This window comes from Ambystoma mexicanum, chromosome 6q, assembly GCF_040938575.1.
Source record: "Ambystoma mexicanum isolate Mex_15411 chromosome 6q, UKY_AmexF1_1, whole genome shotgun sequence".
NCBI classification, from domain to species: Eukaryota; Metazoa; Chordata; class Amphibia; order Caudata; family Ambystomatidae; genus Ambystoma; species Ambystoma mexicanum.
The window spans coordinates 1,465,003,914-1,465,023,076 of NC_090937.1; the positions used below are offsets into that span (position 1 = coordinate 1,465,003,914).

A 19,163-nucleotide genomic window follows, 5' to 3' on the forward strand; every position below is an offset into this window, starting at 1 on the left:
TGCTGTGGGACCGGCGGAATCCGAGGACACCTGCGTTGGAATGCCAAGGTGTGCCCCTGGGCGAGAGCATCCAGCACCCATCTGTCGGTGGTGGTATTCTTCCACTCGCTGCAGAACCTATTTAGCCGGCCTCCCACCGAGGTGCACAAGTGGGGACCCGACATCTTGGCCAGTTCAGGCTTGCTTGGGTGCTGGCGTCCTGCCCTGCAGGCGACAGCGACACAGTCCTCTGTTACCGTAAGCCTGGGAGAGGCTTGTGGAGGCTAACTGCATTGAGGAGCAGGAAGGCTGTATGCAAGACGTGGAGAAACCTTTGGATGACCTGCTCGATTTGCCCCTAGAGTAGCGATAAGACGAGCAGTGCTGCTGAAGAGTTCCAACGGAACATGCGCCTCTGTATCTGTTTTGATGGCATGGAGGGACTCATCGACCACCTTTCCAAACAGATTCTCACCGTCGACTGGCATGTCCAGCACCTTTGCTTGGACCTCCTGATGGAAGTTAGTGGCCTTCATCCATCCCTGCCAACAAAGGCAGACACCATTCCCCATCTGCCAGAAAACCTGGGTGTGATGGCATGTTCAGACGCCACTTACCCTTCCTGAAAAAGGGCGAGGGCTTCCATCTTCTTATCGTCTGGGAGGAACTCCAGGATCCGTCCCATCTTGTGCCACAATTGTTCCTGACCAGGATCGCCAAGGCATGGGACCGCCTTGATTGTGGATGCTGCAGTGTAGATCACTTTCTTTCCCATGGCATCCAGCCCTTTACCCTCGCTGTCCGGAGGGACGGACGATGATGAGTACGGGTTAGCGGAGTCTGGTGGTGGTTGCGACCTCAGGCATTTGGGTGCTGAATCTGGCACGCTATACTACTTCTTCAGCCTATTCGGCATGGTTGGAGCCATGCAAAGGTCCTTCATGAGGGCCAGGCCCTCCTCCCAAATATCGGCCAGAAAAGGCACTGCCATGATAGTCTTTCTTTTGGACTGTCGCCTTTGATACAAGAAGCCCTCCTTCTTGGTTTCCTCGGGCACCAGCTGCAATAGCTCGGAGACCCTGGAGCTCATGGAGTGGAAAGATCCCACCTAGTCTGGTGTGGAAACTATGTGGAGCATCCCAATGAGGCGATTCTTTGTCGGCTGGGACAAAGTCTTGGTCCGTACTCGTATCCATCCCAGTACCCGTCTCCGTGTCCGCTGTGGGAGTTGGGTCCAGACGTGGTGGAGGAGGTTGATGTGGGGGCATCAGATGACGCTTCCTCTTTTTAGACAATGGCTGATCAGGGGCGTGGGGTACCACACGTGCCGGTGCCAGGGGCATCCCCAGCTGGATCTCCGACACCAAAGTGTGGATAGTCAATTGACTGTCAAAGGAAATGTCCCTCGGCTGAGAGGGCAAGGGTGAAAAACTAGGCCCGTCATCGTACTCGTGGAACGCATGCATGGACTCTTGCTCGTTGTCCGTGGATGAGACATCCATAGGCTGAATAGCGACCTGGCAAGACTGTTTCGGGGCCTCCTCACCACTCCCCCTTTTTTCTCCCCGAGGGTTCCGGACCTGGGCCAGTACCTTTACCCCTTCTGGAGTGCCTGCAGCCTTTGTCAAAGCCTCTGCGGTGGTGTCACATCATGGGGGCAGATACACTTTTTGCTCTGCAGGGGCCACCCTCGTAGGATCAGCATCCATAGCTGCTGTAGTAGTAGTAGTAGATGTCGACGCAATCGCCGATGAGGACTTCGTCTATCCGGCTGAGCCTGCTTGGGCTGCGCGGCCGCCTTCACCTCTACACTTGGCTTATCGGATTTCTCCCGTAGCTTAGCCGGGGTAGATGTCTTCCTCTTCGTAGTTTGATGGTGATCGCGGCCTATCCAGTTTGGGACCCGCATCAGTGGCAAACCCTGTGAACTCTGACTTGCAGATCTTGCTTTATCTTGGACCCCCACACATGGGGCGACCTCAAACGGCTTAGAAGACCGCTCTTCAGACCGGCCAGTCCTGGGTGAGGCAAGATCATGCTCTGAGCACGGGGAGAGGCTTTGTTCGAGTTAAGCCATGCCACCAGCCTGCTATGCCTGTCTTCCGTCATCTTCTTTGAGAAACCGAGTCATATTATACCTCCTTATGGTCCGGGTGTAGGCTTTAGAGGCATTGTAGGTGCTTGTCTTCCCCAAACACATTCCGAGCCTGCATTTGGTGCAGGATCTGAAGAGGGACCTTTCCTCCCCCGACATGGTCGGTAGGAGCAGGTAGGACCAAGATGGCCTTCTAGAAACTTTGATGCATCTTCGCCCTTAAGGGGCACGGAGCATCCCAGACAACGGGTCGCTGTCGCTGGCAGATGAGGAAAAGAGCACACATGCTCTTTGGAACAAAAATGTAACGTTTCTCGTTGATAAACAAGAAAAAAATTATACAAATAGCTTGGAGAGCAACTCGAGGACTCCCAACACTAAAGCGTGCTGTAAAAATCTGAAGATGGCTGCCAGAGGCGGGACTTAGGGAGAGGACTGTCATTGGATGGGGGCAGTATGACCCAAAGGACAGTGATTGGTTTATGGGAGAAATACCGTTTTAAAGTGAAAGTGAAACTGTTATTTCTTTTACCAAGGACCATGGGGAATATTCATGAGCATGTAAATCCATGCTAGACCCCTTGCTGGAGAATCTGCATAGCTATATCATGCACATGAGGAGAAATCTTCATAGGGTGGATGTAGAAATGAACCTCAACGCCTCAGTCTGCAAGACGAGACATGCATGTCGTACATCAGAGAGTAAATATAAAAGCTGTCTTCAGAGCCATAGGTCAAAGTGGATACCAGCGATAATTGTGAAAGAGGAGAAGTGGAGGTCGGGCAGGGGGTAATGTAGGAAGACTACATTTGTTTTGAGTGCACACTTACTCCATGGCCCTTTGCTAAATCCGCTGTAAATGACAATTAAACAACAAATTAAAAACACACACCAGACCCATGTTTCTCCACTTCTGCCAATGATCAGTCTATCCATTTATTATTCTAAAAGCACATAATTCTGCTTACATGTACATATGTGGCATTACACATGTGAATGGACATTTTGGTTCTTAAACGTGAAACAGGAATGTTGGTTAACCAAAATATCTTACAACAAGCAGACAACAGATGTTATCAGTGTCAAAATGTGATCAGACAGCAGTTGTCAAGTTTCTAGAGTTATTTTTCCTTTAATACTGATTTTAAGAGAGACCATTTAATTGGACACATTTAAAATATGTACAGCACATATGCACAGATATGTCAAAATAACTGCTATGCCAGGTTTCCCTTCACGGAAAGGCTACATACTGACAACACTACACCTAGGTGAGACTACCTTGTGAAAGGAAGAAAGATGTGTACATTATTGCAGAGTTCTTTTATTTGACTTCACTGCGCTTTCAGATGGACCCCTGCTCTTATGCAAAGCAGCGCAATCCTCCATCTATATACACACAGACACACACAACTTGTTCTCGATTATCGTTTGTACATGAAAAGATACATCTTCTCTGAAACTGAAATACCTTTTGTGTCATTTTAGTGTGGCACTATACTCTCTTTCGAAGTACTTTTTATTCTTGCAAAAAGAGTGTGAAGCCGGGGTGCAGCATTTTAAGTGTCCTAAACATGCAGAAGTATACGTGTTACGGACTCGCTGGATTTAAACAGCAAAGCGCCATCATTTCAAGCTCCTCTAGGTGATACTAGGCTAGGCAATGTCAAACAATTTTCCGTGAACATTATTGTACCTTCATTAGTAATTTGGCCTTCTGTACATTCAGCCTTGCTTACCAATGTGACACGTCAAGCTAGTAAGAAGTTTGCGGACCGAGTTACATATAGCTATCAGTAGTTAATCAATTGCCTACCTGATCTACCCAAGAGTAAAAACATGAATGATTAAAATGTGTTACAAAATATAGCATTAATAAAAATATTATAGGTCATTGTGTATTGCATTCATGCCTCCAAAGTAATGTGTTGCAAAGAAAAAGAACATAATGCAGGTGATGGGCAATTAATGCATCATTATGTACAACAGGAAGTTCATTAATGCTATTAGAAGATGTTCATTGGAATCATCAGCAACTTTCCTCTGTATGCTCAGCCTAACAAATTCTAAAATAAACATTGTGTACATCTGTTGCCCAATATAGTAGCTTGAAAGATAGCTCAGCCAGGTAAGCACTCGCCGCAGATGTCTCTGCTCAGGACACAGGTTGGAATCCCTGAAGGCCACCCCGCAGTCCTTCATCCTTCCGAAGTCGATATATGCAGTACCATTAGATTGGGTAGTAACTAACCAGTTATAATCACCATTACTAGCTTAACAGTATTTGTGGTGTGATATTAAGATTAGTACCGGGAGATGAGGTAAGAGCGGCAGCTTCAGGTTGGCCGGTGGAGAACTTCTGCAGCACGAGACAGCTGTTAAAAATGTTTTGCTTTCACCTCAGTTAGTATAGAGTCTGAAAATTCAGATGAGTCAATCACTGCATGCTCTAATATGGAATAAACCATCGAGGTTCTACATTTCTTACACAGCACGCACACCAGAGGGAATACACTCAAATTGAGTCGCATGCTGGTTTGAAGCACCCTGGCAGCCTGTAGGATGAGAAGCATAGCTCATATTGAATGGGTCTGCAACCTGCTGCTCTCAATATGTGTTGGACTACAACTCCCAAAATCCCCCATGATTCACTCGGCTGGCGAAAGCTGCTGGAAATTGGATTCCAGAACACCTGGAGAGGTAAAGGTTGTAGACCCCCTCTCCTATTGCCTCACATTATGCAATGGATTACATTACAACTGCAGAGGCCACCACTTAGTGTGCTATTTTCTCCCGTGTGCTTACATGTATTTGAACGCCCCAGTAGTAATGCACACTCACTAGGGAGGATCACAAAGTACAACCTTAAATGTATGGCATTTACATAAAAAATGGGAGTGAACAGTCCACTGTAGGCTAAGTCACTGACTATCACAATCTACACGCCACAGAGCCCCACCTCTTCCTTAACCATTTAACAAGAGGTTTAAACCCAAAACCAAGGCACAACCAGAAGCTGCGGGTAAGCACATTTTTAAGGAGGTACAGGCCGTTTTAGCTTCAGAAATTCGAATTAGAATTGCGCTTAATACCCAGAGGTTTCTAAGCGCGTACCCGGGGATCAAACCTGTGGTGCTTCGTGTCGTCTTGCTTCCAAGGCACGCACGTTGCCCCTGAGCTATCCTCCCGAGACTATCTTTAAAAGGATACAAATGTAATTAGTTCATCTTTAATAACACGATTAATACCTGAGACCAGTCTAAGCACGGGACCAGGATTCAAACCTGTGCTGCTCTGCGACAAAAGCGTTGCCCCTGAGCTATCCTTCCATACAGCCCTCTGGTGTCTAGCTTTCAAATCCCTATAGGTGTCAGTGAGAGCCTACAACTAACCCAGATTTAAAATCAACTTTGCAAAGCTAATATCAGGGTCTTGAACTAAAGACTGATGGCCAACAACCACAGAAGCGGCGCACCATTTGTAGCACTCGCCTGTGGATGCGCTTGAACGAGCGCAAGGATGCTTGTATGGCGATGATGGCAGAATGTAGAGTAGGGTTGATAAGTCATGAATGAAGGGCGGCTATTACACCAATTAAATTGCAAGCATAGCATTTTGTCATATTCTAATGGTAGTGCTTCTTAAATGTTTCAGTCAGCAAAACAGTCATCTTAAACATTTCGTTAACAGCTGACCGCTAATTTGGGAGGGACACCGCCTTTATACTAGGATAGCCAACCCTTAGCTTTCTGCTTGCACCTGGATTCTGAAAATAATCCACCTTTATAGGGGATTAGTGCATGAGTGAAGAGGTAATTTATCCAGAGGAATGAGTTGCTTGGACAGATCCCCGCAGAGTCCAACCCACCAATCCACTGTAGGGGAAAAGATCTGCAGAAGACACAAACAATCTGGAATGCAATAACAAGAAGGACATGGTAATCCATTCCAGAAGAAATGGTCACATCTCACCCTTCAAAATACAGTGCTCTCTGTTCGGGCCATTAGCAAGCTTAGAGAATATTGCTCACTTTCGCCTTGCCAGAGCATAAGTCCTCCCGACACAGTGCATCAAAGACGAGTATTTACAGTCAGGAAGAAAGCTGTGTCCAAATAAATGTCCTCAATGATGTAAAGCCATCAGGGTTTCACCCACAAATTTGATAAAATATTTACAGAAAAAAAGTGGTCATAAATAAAAAGAATTTTTTACTCCAGTGATCGCAGACTACTAAAACAAAATAGTTTTTTTTAAAAAAAAAACCGAACACTGATGAGGTAATCACAGATGCCTGTACGGGACAGGTTAACACGAGGGGATGTTGAAGTAGTCTTAATTGGCGTCAGAGCAGAATTCACAGTGTATTCCCCCAGTGATGTCCTTCACAACTCCCTCCTTAATAAGTTTTTGTAAGAGCTTCGTTTCTTTGGTGACGTCGTGCATCTTCTGCGCCTTCATTTCAGACATGCACAGATCGTCGTAGTAGTGCAACGGTGCTCTGGGTTGGCGGAGGTCGTACCCAAACCCAGCAAGACTCACTTCGTCGCATAGATGAGTGGCCAGGACAACGGCTGTAACCCCCAGCGTGGGTATGTTCTGAAATAACAACAAATGCATGTTAAAAAAACAACACTTACACCACCTGTCAAACATATGTACCATGTATACACTGGATTACACCGCCCACAGCAGATCAATTTAAAATGAATCGGACATGCTGTGATGAGCAACAAAACGAAGGCTGTCACTTGAACGGCAGGGCAGGCCTCAGCACCTGGTTTTCCCGGTGCCATGCAGCCACCATGACAATATGCTTTAGGGATAGTAAGGTGAGAAGGAAAAGATGGGGGTGGGGGAAGGGGCATGTGCATGTTGAGGGTTTTTATTTTGTATGTATTATTTGTTTTATAACGCGCACCAGGTATCGGGTTAATTTCTCGAAAACATTTTCAAATTACTATTTTGCCAAAACCCGGTTAATTTCTCGAAAACATTTTCGAAATACTATTTTGCCAAAAAAAATGCCAAAAAAATATCCCGAATGGATTACTTTTTATTTTATGTTTTATTTTTGTAAGTAAAAAAAAAGAGTCAATAAAAAAAAAAAAGGGGGTTGGGGGGAACCTCCCCCCATTTCAAAAAAATAAATAAAAAAATTCAAATGTTTTTTCCGGCAATTTTATGTCGACAAAATGGCATTTAGAAAATATGCCATTTGAAAATGTCACTATAAATCCGCAGACCAGGCAGAGCAAACTGCATTTAAGCACAGATCTTATTTATGCAGTTGGTAATTTAATAGGTACATCCCTGGGGTCATGTTATTGGAACAGGTAGGTTTTAAGGGCCTTTCCGGAACAGTATTGAGTATTTCTCATTTCAAGGGGCAATAGGTTCCGTAGATATGGACCATATACATGGAAAATCGTCACCCTGGAGAACACACCAGGACTGTGGAACTGTAAGTAATTTCTTATCCTCGGATCAGAGTAATCTGGTTGGGCGATAGTAAGAAATCTTGTCTGCTGGAAAGGAAGGTGCCAGTCCATTTATAGACCAGGTATAGAATCTTAACGTTGATCCTTTGGTTCACCGCTAACCAGCGCAAGCAGCATCAGAGTTTAGATAGAGGAGTTTGTTTAGATATTCCGAAAACCAACCTAACTGCAGCATTTTGTAAAACTTGTATTCACTGTAGCTGGTTCTTCGGGATACCCGACAGAATAGCATTGGCATAGTCCAACTTTGAGTTCATCAATGACCTTACTACTGGAATATAAGGACGGACTGCTTGCAGCAGAGAGTGTAGTATGTCTTAGTTACTTACCTGTAACTATAATTCTCTACATTGGTATCTTTCATAGATTCACATGCTTGAATATTCCCGGTTGGCAGACTGTGAATCCACAGTAATTTAAAAATAAATATTTCCCATAGGAACAATCCACACGGTTTGCCCATTATGCCTGTACAGACTCACTTGTTTAGTCCCTCCACCTCATTCTGGTCCATTTGGACCCTATCCAATGAGGTGGCTGGGTTTAAGATCCACCCCAGGGAGACATCTTCACTTTTTGAGCCCTGATCGTGACAGCTATAATGATGAACGTCTGTCTAACAAGCAGCTTCAACGGAGAGGTGGGCAGGCGCATGCAAATCTATGAAAGATACCAATGCTGGAGAAATACTGTTACAAGTAAGTAACCAAGACTACTCCAGCATTGGATCTTTCATAGATTAACACGCTTGAATATAATAACAAGCAGTGGATGCATGCCACCTACTTCACTGAAGCACACAGGTCAATAATAGTACCCAGAGAGAGAACACTGGACCCATTATGCATGCTTGAAACATGAAGGGAAGGAGGGAAAGAGCAATGCCTGCTCCTACCCCCATGCAACCAGATGTTGTAGGACTGCTCGTCTTACACCTGGCTCCCTTTCAGTGCTTTCTTCAACACAGCGTACTCCGTGAACGTATGGCGTGTGCTGCAAGTAGTTGCCCTGCATGGGTCCTTCAGGGCCACTCCCACCGGGAAAGCCATTGCAGATGCACTCCCTCTGGTGGAATGGAGGCAGTAGTTGGACGGGTATGCTTGTTGCTTTATTTTGGGGCAAATGCAATTTACCAACCATTTGGCAAGGACTAGTTCGGAAATGCCTTTGGCCCTTGTTAGGCAGAATTGCATGCAGTATAAGTCCGTACTACACAGTTTTTGGTAGCGAGCTGAGCAGTCAAGCTTATCTCAAGAGGGAATGTGAGCAGTAAGGAATAGACAACTGCCCGTAATCATATTTCTGGTGCTTGTATCTGCTTAGATTCACATGCTATGCAGAGGCAGACATCTAGTGGAGGCTGCAGAGTATTCGTTTTTTTTCGAAATTCGAAAAGGGACGTCGAGGTCCCTCAGATTGTTTTTCTTCTGACATGAGGTAGCATGAGTGTCATGTGAGTACAGTTGTATCCAAGCAGATATATGTAGAAGCTCATAACACCTATGCACCTTCTCTCAGGGGAGGAAGGGTGGACGCATGTGAATCTAAGCATATACAAGCATCAGAATTACGATTACAGTGAGTAATGTATTCCTTCTGTTGCTTGTGTAATCTGCTTAGATCACATGCTATGTATATGTTAGTGAGCAGTATTATGAGAAGGTGGTGGGTTGTGAGAAGGAGTAGCGGCAAATAGATGTTTTAGAACTGCTTGTCCCACCTGTGTATCTGTCTTGGAATGTGTGTCAATGCAGTAGTGTTGAGTGAAGGTTTGAACTGAGCTTCATGTAGCTGCTTTGCAAATGCTGTCTAAGGGGACGTTTGCAATAAAGGCCAAAGTAGCCCCAGTGTCCCATGTGGAGTGGGCTCTTGGTGTAGAAGGCAGTGTCTTGTTTGATAATGAATAGCATAACTGTATACATTTGACTATCTGGAGATGGCTCTTTTGGAAACGTGCTCTCCTTGTCTGCTTGTAGCCATGGAGACAAACAGTTGATCGGTCTTCCTAAGCGGTTTGGTTTTATCTACATAGTAGCGAACCGCCCTCCTCAATTCTAGCGTGTGGAGTTTGACCTCAGCTGAGCTAGTTGGCTTCTGAAAGAAGGCCGGAAACTCAATTGATTGGTTTATGTGGAACCTGGAAATGAATTTAGGTGAGAACCTAGGGCGAGTCCATAAAACCAATTTGTCTTTATGGATGATAAAGAAAGAGTCCTGCACTGACGAGGCTTGGAGTTCGCCGACTCTTTTGATGGAATTAATAGCCACTAATAAGGCAGTTTTATATGTAATTTGTTTAAAAGTAGCTTGATGCAAAGGCTCGAAGGGAGGGCCCATGTGTTTTGCTAGCACTACATTGAGATCCCAGCCTGGCGGGGATTAGAGATTGGAGGGTGTAGTCTCTTTACTCCCTCCATATATGCTTTAATGACTGGCACTTTCCACAATGAGAATTTACTTTGAGAGGTGGTATAGGTTGATAAAGCTGCTAGGTGGACTTTTAAAGAGGTAAAGACCAACTCTGAATCCAACAGGTGGAGCATGTATGTTAGAATGTGTGATGGAGTACATTCTATTGGGTTGATTTGTTTAGATTGGCACCAAATGACGAATCTCTTCCACTTGAGGAAATAACAGTGTCTGGTTCCCGTGCTTCCTTTAGGATATCCATACACCGCTGTGGAAGATTGAGGTGTCCGAACTCTATGACTTCAGGAGCTATGCTGCCAAGTTCAAAGAGTGAGGTTGTGGGTGTATCGTTGTACCCCCCTGTTGAGTCAACAGGTTGACCTGGTACGGGTGCTTGATGGGATCGCACATCGCCAGCTTGCGCAGATGTGGATACCACGGTTGTCTCACCAACATAGGAGCAACTAGGATGAGTGTCATCTGATCCCTGTGTATCTTGTTCACTATTCTGCCGATTAATGGAGTCGGGGGGGGGGTGTTGGGGGATGGGAAACTTAAGCAAATTTCCCTGACCAGCTCATCCATAGGGTGTTCCCCTTGGAGTCTGGTTGGGGGAACCAGGACGCAAAGTCTGGCAGGGCATTGTTTGTTTTCTCTTGTAGCGAACAAGTCTAGAGAGGGGTAGCCCGATAGAGAGAAGATGTGGTCTACCACGTCCGTGTGTAGTTGGTAGTTGCCACTCGTGTTCTTCTGGTAGAGGATCTCTGCTGAGAGAGTCCACTAGAGTGTTGAGTACCCCTGGAACATGTTGAGCGGACAGGGACATCCCTCGTTTGAGTGCCCACCTCCATATTCTCTGAACCAGTTTGGACAGATTTGGAGAGTGTGTGCCTCCCTGTTTGTTGACATAGAACATTGCGGTGGTGCTGTCTGTCAGGACTTGTACCAACTGGTTTGTTAGGTGTCTCTCGAAAACTTGCAGTGCTTTGAAGATCGCCAAAAACTCTAGAAGGTTGATGTGGTTCTGTGCAGTAACTTGTGACCACAGGCCGTATGCTGTGTGGTGAAGGTAGTGGGCACCGCACCCGGAAAGTGAGGCATCTGCTGTGACGACCGCTAGCGCATCCGGTTTGTAGAAGGGTTTCCCCTTGACCAGATTTTCCCTTGACCACCAGCGTAGGTTTTGAACCAGTGTAGGCGAAACAACCACTAGATCGTCCCACTGACCACTTGACTGAGACCATTGTTTCGCCAACCATTCCTGCATTGGTCACATGCGCAGGCGCACATGGGGGACCAGGTAAATGCACAATGCCATCATGCCTAGCAGACGCAAAGTTTTGTGTACGCTGATCTGGAGATCGGCTTGATACTGGGGTATTTGCTGAAGCATGTTTTGTACTCTTTCCATGGATGGTAAGGCTAAGCCTGTCTTTGTATTTAACACAGCTCCTAGGAACTGTTTTGATGTGTTTGGTATCAGACCTGACTTTTTCTCGTTTATTGAGAAGCCCAATTGGAAGAGAAGGTCTATGGTTCTTTGTGTGTTTATCTTGCAAAGATGGTAGGATTCTCCCGTGATCAGCCAGTCGTCCAGGTAGGGGTACACTGGGATTGCCTCCCTGCGAAGGTGCACTGCCACCACTGCCAGTACCTTGGTGAACACCCTTGGAGCCAAGGCTATCCCGAAGGGCAGCACTTTGAACTGGTAGTGCTGGTCTGCTACTTTGACTCACAAGAATCTTCTGTGCGCTGGGAACATTGAAATATGAAAATAAGCATCTTTCATGTCCAATGTTGCCATGTAATCCCCCCGCCCCCGTTTTAACAGAGGGATTACTTCTTATAGCGTTGTCATGCAAAATTTTTGTGGCTTGACAAATTTCTTTGTAGGGCTCAGGTCTAATACCAGGTGCATGGTCAGATCTTTCTTTGGAACAAGGAAGTACATTGAATAAATACCCTTGTTTACCTCGTTGTATGGGACGATTTCGATGGCGTCCTTGAGGGGTAGAGCTTCGACTTCATCCACCAAGATGAGTTGTTCCTCCCTTGACGGTCTTTTCTGGCGCAGGGGAGGTTTGATGGGATTCCCTGGAGATATATGTAGTAACCTCCTGCTACTGTCGATAACACCCACTTGTCTGATGTTATCCCCTTCCATGCGTGGGTGAAGTGTGAAATTTGTCCCCCGACTGGGGAGGCATGGGAGGGGACTAGAAGCGGGGTGTCATTGCTTGGAGGGTGTTCCTTCACCTCTGGTGGGTGAACCTCTCCCCTTTCGGCAACCTCAGCGCTATCCCCCAGGATAACCCTGGGATGCCTGTTGGTTTTTGTTCCATGAGGAACCCTGGCTTTGACTATAGCCGGTGCTTCTTTATGCGTTTTGTCCACGAAAAAGCTGAAAATGATTGCCACCTCTTTGGCTTGTTTGTTAGTTGGCCAAGGGACGAGTGTTTCGTATTCGTCCTTGGCGGACTTCAGCGCGTCCTCAACAGCCTATCCAAATAAAACATTAGGCTCAACAGGCATGTTGAGCAGGGTAGCCTGTGTCTCTAATTTGAATCAAGACTGCTTAAGCCAGGCATGGCGTTTGAGGATGGTGGCCTCAGTAATAAACACATCCAGCGTTATCTGCTGCATCAAAATTGTTCTTGAGTAGGACGCTTGCCATTGCTCTGCCTTCAGCAGCCACAAGGGAGAGCTTAGATTTGAGTGATTTTGGTGCTGATTCTGCAAGGGCCGTAACTTCACACTTAGTACAGTCATAGCTTGCTAGCAAGGTGGAGTTATTAGCAATTCTTGCCTGATAAGCCGCAGAAGATAGTATTTTTCTTCCCATTCTATATAGATTTCTACTCTCCTTGTCCAGAGGAGCTTCGGAGGTGGCCAAGGGGGTACCCGCTCTCTTCCGGTAATTACTAGTGAGTCTGGTTTAAGTTGGCCCCTTATATACAAAGGGTCAGAAAGTGCTGGGCAGAAAAGCTTTTCGATTCTAGGGTTTACCGCCCTAGTCTGATTAGGCATTTCTAGAGACGGTTGAATCCTTCTCTGTACCGACTTGAGTAAGGGGATAAATTGAGTTGCTGTTTTTTTGTCCCCCAAGATGTTTTCAGTGAAATCCTTATCTTGCTGGATTTCCTGTGTCTTGATACCAAAATGTTCAGCAGCGCTGAGAAGTATGTTGTTAAACAAGGGCTGGTTTTCTACCGGGGAAATCGGGTAAGGGAGGGTCCTGTGGGACTGGAGAGTCCATGGAAAAGACTACTGACTCTGTGTCGCCCTGATCGTCCCCTTCACTGATGTTGTCAACCCCAACGTCACCATAATCGGTATTTTCGTCTGGGTACTCATCAGCTCCTACATCTATGTCGGAACGGCCAGTGGAGAAGCGTGGTGCCTTGTGGACTGGTTCTTCATATAGTTCTTCTGGGGGGTGAGATCTCTTTCCTGATGGGTGTGTAGACAAACGAGACAGAGGACACAGGTGAAGCCTTAGAGCTTGACGCCTGGGTAGTGGGAGGCGTGTTTGCTAGGCTTTGAAGAGCCTGGGGGTGTTCTTCGAAAACATTTGCAAGAAAGGTCATATGTTTAATAACCCTATCTATATCCTGGGCAGACCAGTTTGCTGAACTGGCGATAATCCCCAGGTAGTTAGAGGCAGGGGTAGAGGGGGTAGGTAGGCTACTGTATAACTCCTCCTCTATGATAGGATTGGGCCCACCCCCCTCTATAGGATCAGAGATGTCGTGTGTAGGAATCCTATCAGGTTCCGGCTCTTCCCTACGTTTGTCCCTTTTATCTTGCCCGTCTCTGTTCCTGTCTTTGTGAGAGGAATCCCAGGATTTATGTTTCTCCCTATGATCTGAGCTCTGAGAAGCTGATTTTTTTAGAGCTAGAGACCGTAGTAGGGGCCTTGGGAACATGTTTCTCCACTGGACGGGACTGTCCCGACTTCCTGGGTTAACCACCCCCCCCCACCCCTCCCGAGTGTGGGTCGGGTTTTGACTTTGCGAACGGCTTGTGCGGCATCCTTCTACGTCAGAAGGCCGGGAGAGGGAGTTTTATGTCCGGTGTCTTTTGACTTGGTGGGCTTGTCATGAGGCAGCCGCTCGGGGTGCCCAGAGAACTGTGAATCTGAAGATCTGCCCTTAGGCGTCAGCTCTCGGTGTGTTACACTCACATCGCCGTGGGGTATGTGCTTGGTGTGGGGGAGTGTGTACCTATGCCGCCGGGTATCATCCCCACAACAGGACCGCCGGCCTGTCTGCTAGGGTTGGGGGCTTTCACTGGGAACGCAGAGGTTCCCCGTCACCCTCGGAGGAAGATCCTTCGACGTCCATGGCGGCCTCGGCCTCCATGGCATGATGAGCCCAACGTTTCGTCCTGTTATCTTTGAGGGTCTTGGGTTGGAGCAGTTTACAGACCCGACAATGAGCCTCGTTGTGGTCCCGATTCAAGCAAAGGTTACACACCTTGTGCTTGTCGTCCCATGTACTTTTTATTGCAGGACGGGCAGAATTTAAATGGCGTACGTTCCATATTGGGGATAGGCAGCCGGGTGACCCAGGGAAGGGGTGGGAAAATACATGTTAGGACCACCCCCCACTCTCCCTACTGTAAGGCCTAGGCCCGATGGGCCTTCCGAGGCCGGGTGGTTCCGTTGAGATCTCCTTTTGATGGTCAGTCCTGTCCTTCCTTGAAGACTTTGCCTCGTCAAGGCACGGTGTCAATGCACGGCGTCGATAAAGGACAGAAATATAAACTAATATTAAACACTTTATAAGTCAATGGCGTAAGCCGAAAATGCACTCCGCTTATATGCGATCGCTCACAATGGCGGAAAAAAAGATCCTCAACACGTGAGTGATCATGGGTACAGCGGACGTCACACTAGGGATAGCATTACTGGCACGCCCTGTCGACCTCCCTTTTTGTATTTTGAAAACAAAAACTGTAATACTCCGCAACTTACACTAGATGTCGGCCTATGCATAGCATGTGATCTAAGCTGATTGCACAAGTAACAGAAAGGATGTTACACAGACGTCTTACAATCACAGTGGTTTCATGTAGACACTTACACTCAAGGTTCCTTGGTAAAACACTTATTAATTTACTACACAGTCATTTAGAAAACATTCACTAGAAGGAGGCAACTTAATATCATACACAAACGCACTTCAGTACTAATCCAATATGTTTCTGAGTAGATAAGACTCCCCTGAAATACGAGCAAAATGGCATTTCAGGCACTTTAAATGTAAAAAAGGCACAAGTTAATAAAATAGATCACAAATATTTTCTTAGGCAGTGCAAATAGTTTCAGTTCACTAGAGGACTCGGTTCAGTTCAATAGGCCTAGGCCAAAGTCAATGGGCTAGTGTCTTGGATAGAAAATAGTTCTTGTAGTAAACGGTAAAGTCTTTGCCAAAGTTCTTAAAAGTAGTTTGTACGAAAAAGAATCATATGTTGGGTCACAAGCTGATTAGGCCTGCAAGTGGGGAAAGTTTCACAAACTTTCACCGCGAGAGGTAAGTTCTCTCAATCGGGTTGACACAGTACCTTAATATGAAGAAAAGATGGAGCTGAGGATGTTGGTTCCTGGCAGTTCCTGCAGATCTCACTGTTCCTGAGCCTCAGTCCTGGGGACAGGAGGGAGGATGTCAGGGGACTCCTGCACTGCATGGTGACTGATCAAACACGCTGGCAAATGGAAGATCTTCGGTTCGAGTAGCTGTAGTCAAGCACACGAGCTGGTGTCCTTCCCCCTGGTTAAACCTAACCAGCTCCGAGAATGGTATCCAAGTGGCTTATGAGTTGATTGGTCCCATCAACCCTTCTCTGTCGAGATGAACTTGGCAATTTGGACCTGCAGCAGGGCTTCACCGGGCAAACCAACGGTCCAGGTGTTGCAGCAGCCGTCCTCTTCCAGATCGTCTTCGGTTCTTTCGTTGCCGGACAGTCAGCCAGCCAATCATGCCAGAGTGCATTTAGGTCTCCTAGGAGACTAATCACAGGGAGTTTTGGGCACCTCCCTCATTTCCTGCCCACCCCACACACTCAGGCGCCAGAGGCAGTCTTCAGTCCTGAAACCCGCCAAAGGCGTAAGAACAAAGGGACCAAACCTGGTTTGACGCACAGAGACAAACGCCAGAAGGACCTTTACAAAAAGAAACAGCGAAAAAAGAAGACCAGGACCTGTTTAAACAAAGGTGTGTAAGGCGCCATCTTGAAAAACATGGCTCCCGCGATTTTCAGCTACCGGGGTTCGCGGTTGGGAAAAATCATGGTGGTTCGTTGTAAAACCACTGCCACCAACCATTTCGATAGGAAAGGGTAGCATTTGACTGCTACGTGAGTTTCAAGACACAGGGCATACTAGATAACCCTTCCAGCACTCTACAGGAAGATAGTGTGTGCTGGGTCTAGGGATTTAAAAAGACTAGTAAAGTCAATTTAACCTTACATTCACTGGGAAACATTGGTTTATCCCAGAGAAGGTATTTAAACCTTTTGGAAGTCTAAAAGACATCCCTGTGTCACTGCACTGAAGATGAAGAGGATGCCTATGGAGTTATCTAAAACTCTATAATCAAAGAACACAAGAGTAAAACACACATTAAAATACATGAAAGAGTGGGGAAAAAGGCGCACACTCTTTCCAGGTAAAAAAATCAAGTCCTCAAAATCTAGCAAAGTTGCTGGGGTCTCTAAGGTGGAGGGAATTAGCACATTTTTGAGAATTCTCCCTAACAGCCCTTACACAGCACCGTGAGTGAAAAACGATCTAAGAGATGCTCTAAAAACACTGGTCCGCTGTGAGTAGAATTTGAGTACAGACGATAGATCTAGCGAGGGCAGGATGCATCCCGCATTGGAGGCTTGATTCCCCATAGACCGTGGAAGTACGATGCGTTCAGAGCTAGTCATATCCGACACCACTTTGGGGGCGGGGGGGACCTGGGGTGCAATCGGAGGACGACTCAGTCCTTTAAGAGAAATATAAGCGGAGGAGTTCACGGATTTGTCTGTTGACATGATTGCCACTAAGACAGCAACCTTATCAAAGAGGAAATTAGATTGCATTTGTGGATGGGGTCGTAAGGAGGAGCCGTTGAGGTAGTCAAAACTGTATTGAGACTCCAGCTTACAGTCGGTGCTGAAACTGGTGGGAAGGTAGTCCGCAAACCCTTCATGAAGGTTTTAACTGCAGGGTCTGAGACAGAGGATGTCACTCCGGGACCTCTGGAGTAAGGCATGATGTCCGAGAGGTGAACCGAAACAGAATCCTGTGACCGGGCAGCTTTAACCAAGTGAATCCGGATGGGCAGCAATTTGCTTACTGTGGTCGACCGTGAGTCAAGCTGTTGTGTCCCACCCCAGGTTGTAAACCATTTTACTTTCTTTGCACGGGGCGTCCTGGATGCTCAAATAATATCCCAATATTCGTAAGGCAACTTTAGGTTGGTGTGTTTTAATAATTCAACAACCAAGCCCTAAAAGAAAGAACAACGCCGGGTGTGGCAAAGGATTTGCTCATTCTCTTGCAATAGTAGCGCTTGGTGCACTCTGATATGGATGGGCGTGGGACTCTCCATGTGCAGGAGAATTGAATACCATGCCGTGCCCATGCCAGTATTATTAAAAATCATCCTGCAGGGTTTTCTTACCCGCCTCAGTACCGTGGCTAACCAGTTAATCTCCAGGAAGCATTCGGGGACTCACCTATATATGCTGGGGAGAAGGCAAACCACAATGTGTCCTCTTCCGGGTACCTGTATCTGAAGAGAGGACATTCACTGTTGTGCCTGGCAGCAAAAAGATCAATGTGGGGGCAACTACATCTTTTGAAAATTCATTGGACCTTGACCCATACGAATTCACCTTTGTTGGTCGTGGAGAAAACCCCTGCTCATTTTCCGCCAGAATGTCCCAGTGACCACAGTGCTTGTTGGTGTCATGAATTGAGGTTGTGTTGTCCATCTGTACGGTGAACACCTGCCCTGTGAGGACCGGTTGAAAGGGTTTCAGCACCCATCGAATGGCTCAGAGTTCGAGTATATTGATGTGCAATTCCGGCTCTTGGCCTGCAAGTGTCCGCGATGGGCTCCCTATCGCGGCATGGCCACATCAGTCGTGAAGAGAAGAATGAAAGTGGAGGCATAAAAAAGGCATGACTTGTTCAAGGTTATTTATCCACCCAACACCAATGTAGAGCTTGGTGGAAAGGGTGCGACCGGTGCACAATGTCTTCCCAAAAGCCTGTTGCTCGTCTCCATTGTCGGTTGAGTTCTTCCTGGATTGATCTCCTTCTCAACCTGCAAGTGGGAACCAGCAATATACATGAAAACATACTCATCAGGGATTTGTAGTGACGCACCATGCTCGTGCATGTTTTTATGAACATATTGACCATCTGGGAGAGCTGTTCTTCTCTTGGATGAAGGTCTGACCTGCAGAATGCAGATATTTCGTTCTGTCCTTAGGGAGAGGGTGTTCTACGCCAGCAGAACTACTGACTTATCATGATTGATAGAGAAATTCTAGATTTGTGATGGTCTCTTTAGTCTGATGGACCACTCTGATTGTCCGTACTGTCGGGTTTGCATTGTTGAATCAATTATCAAGGTATGGAAAGACTTGTATAGCTGCTCTTCTTAGGTGTGCTGACATCGGTACAAGACATTTGGTGAAGATCCACTAGGTGTATTGTAGCTAGTAGATAGCCGTTCTAGAGCCAAGGGAGGCCTCGTTGGGGAGTGGTCATTTTGAACCTGATGTGCTTTACCTATATGATCAAAACACGCAGGGCTAGCAGTGGGCGCCACTGTCCCTCCTTTTTCTTTGCTAGAAAAAAGTTGTGAATAGAATCCCTTCGCTCCTTGATTGTGAAGAACGCCTTTTATAGCGGCTTCTTGGAGTAATTTGTACACCTTGAGCTGGGCCACGTGGTGTGTATTGCATGCACGTGGCGGTAGGGCTGGCGTCTGTGTGAGGAACTCTATGGGTCCTTTGTTTATAGCACCAACTTGTCTGGCGTGATCGTTTGCCATTGATGCAGGTGGTGGCTGATCAGCCCTCCCACCGGGGTGGGATGTGTTCAGTGGATGGTGCTTCCCGTCCATTTTGCTTGGAAAACTGGGCCCTTGTCTGGGCTGTCCCACGGCTGCCTCTCTG

The 19,163-nt window shown here is 46.7% G+C and overlaps 1 protein-coding gene across 2 annotated transcripts in view; it reads right to left on the reverse strand.

The window, feature by feature from the left end:
- Nucleotides 1-2,977: 2,977 nt before the first annotated feature.
- ST3GAL5 (ST3 beta-galactoside alpha-2,3-sialyltransferase 5) overlaps nucleotides 2,978-19,163 on the reverse strand; it is a 559,457-nt gene continuing 543,271 nt past the window's right edge. The window contains exon 8 of one of the 2 annotated variants that reach the window (XM_069632172.1): nucleotides 2,978-6,672. In XM_069632172.1, coding sequence (XP_069488273.1) covers nucleotides 6,409-6,672 — 264 coding nt within the window. In that variant the 3' untranslated portion in view covers nucleotides 2,978-6,408. The remainder of the gene's footprint in view (nucleotides 6,673-19,163) is intronic. The other variant, XM_069632171.1, reaches the window with a different exon arrangement.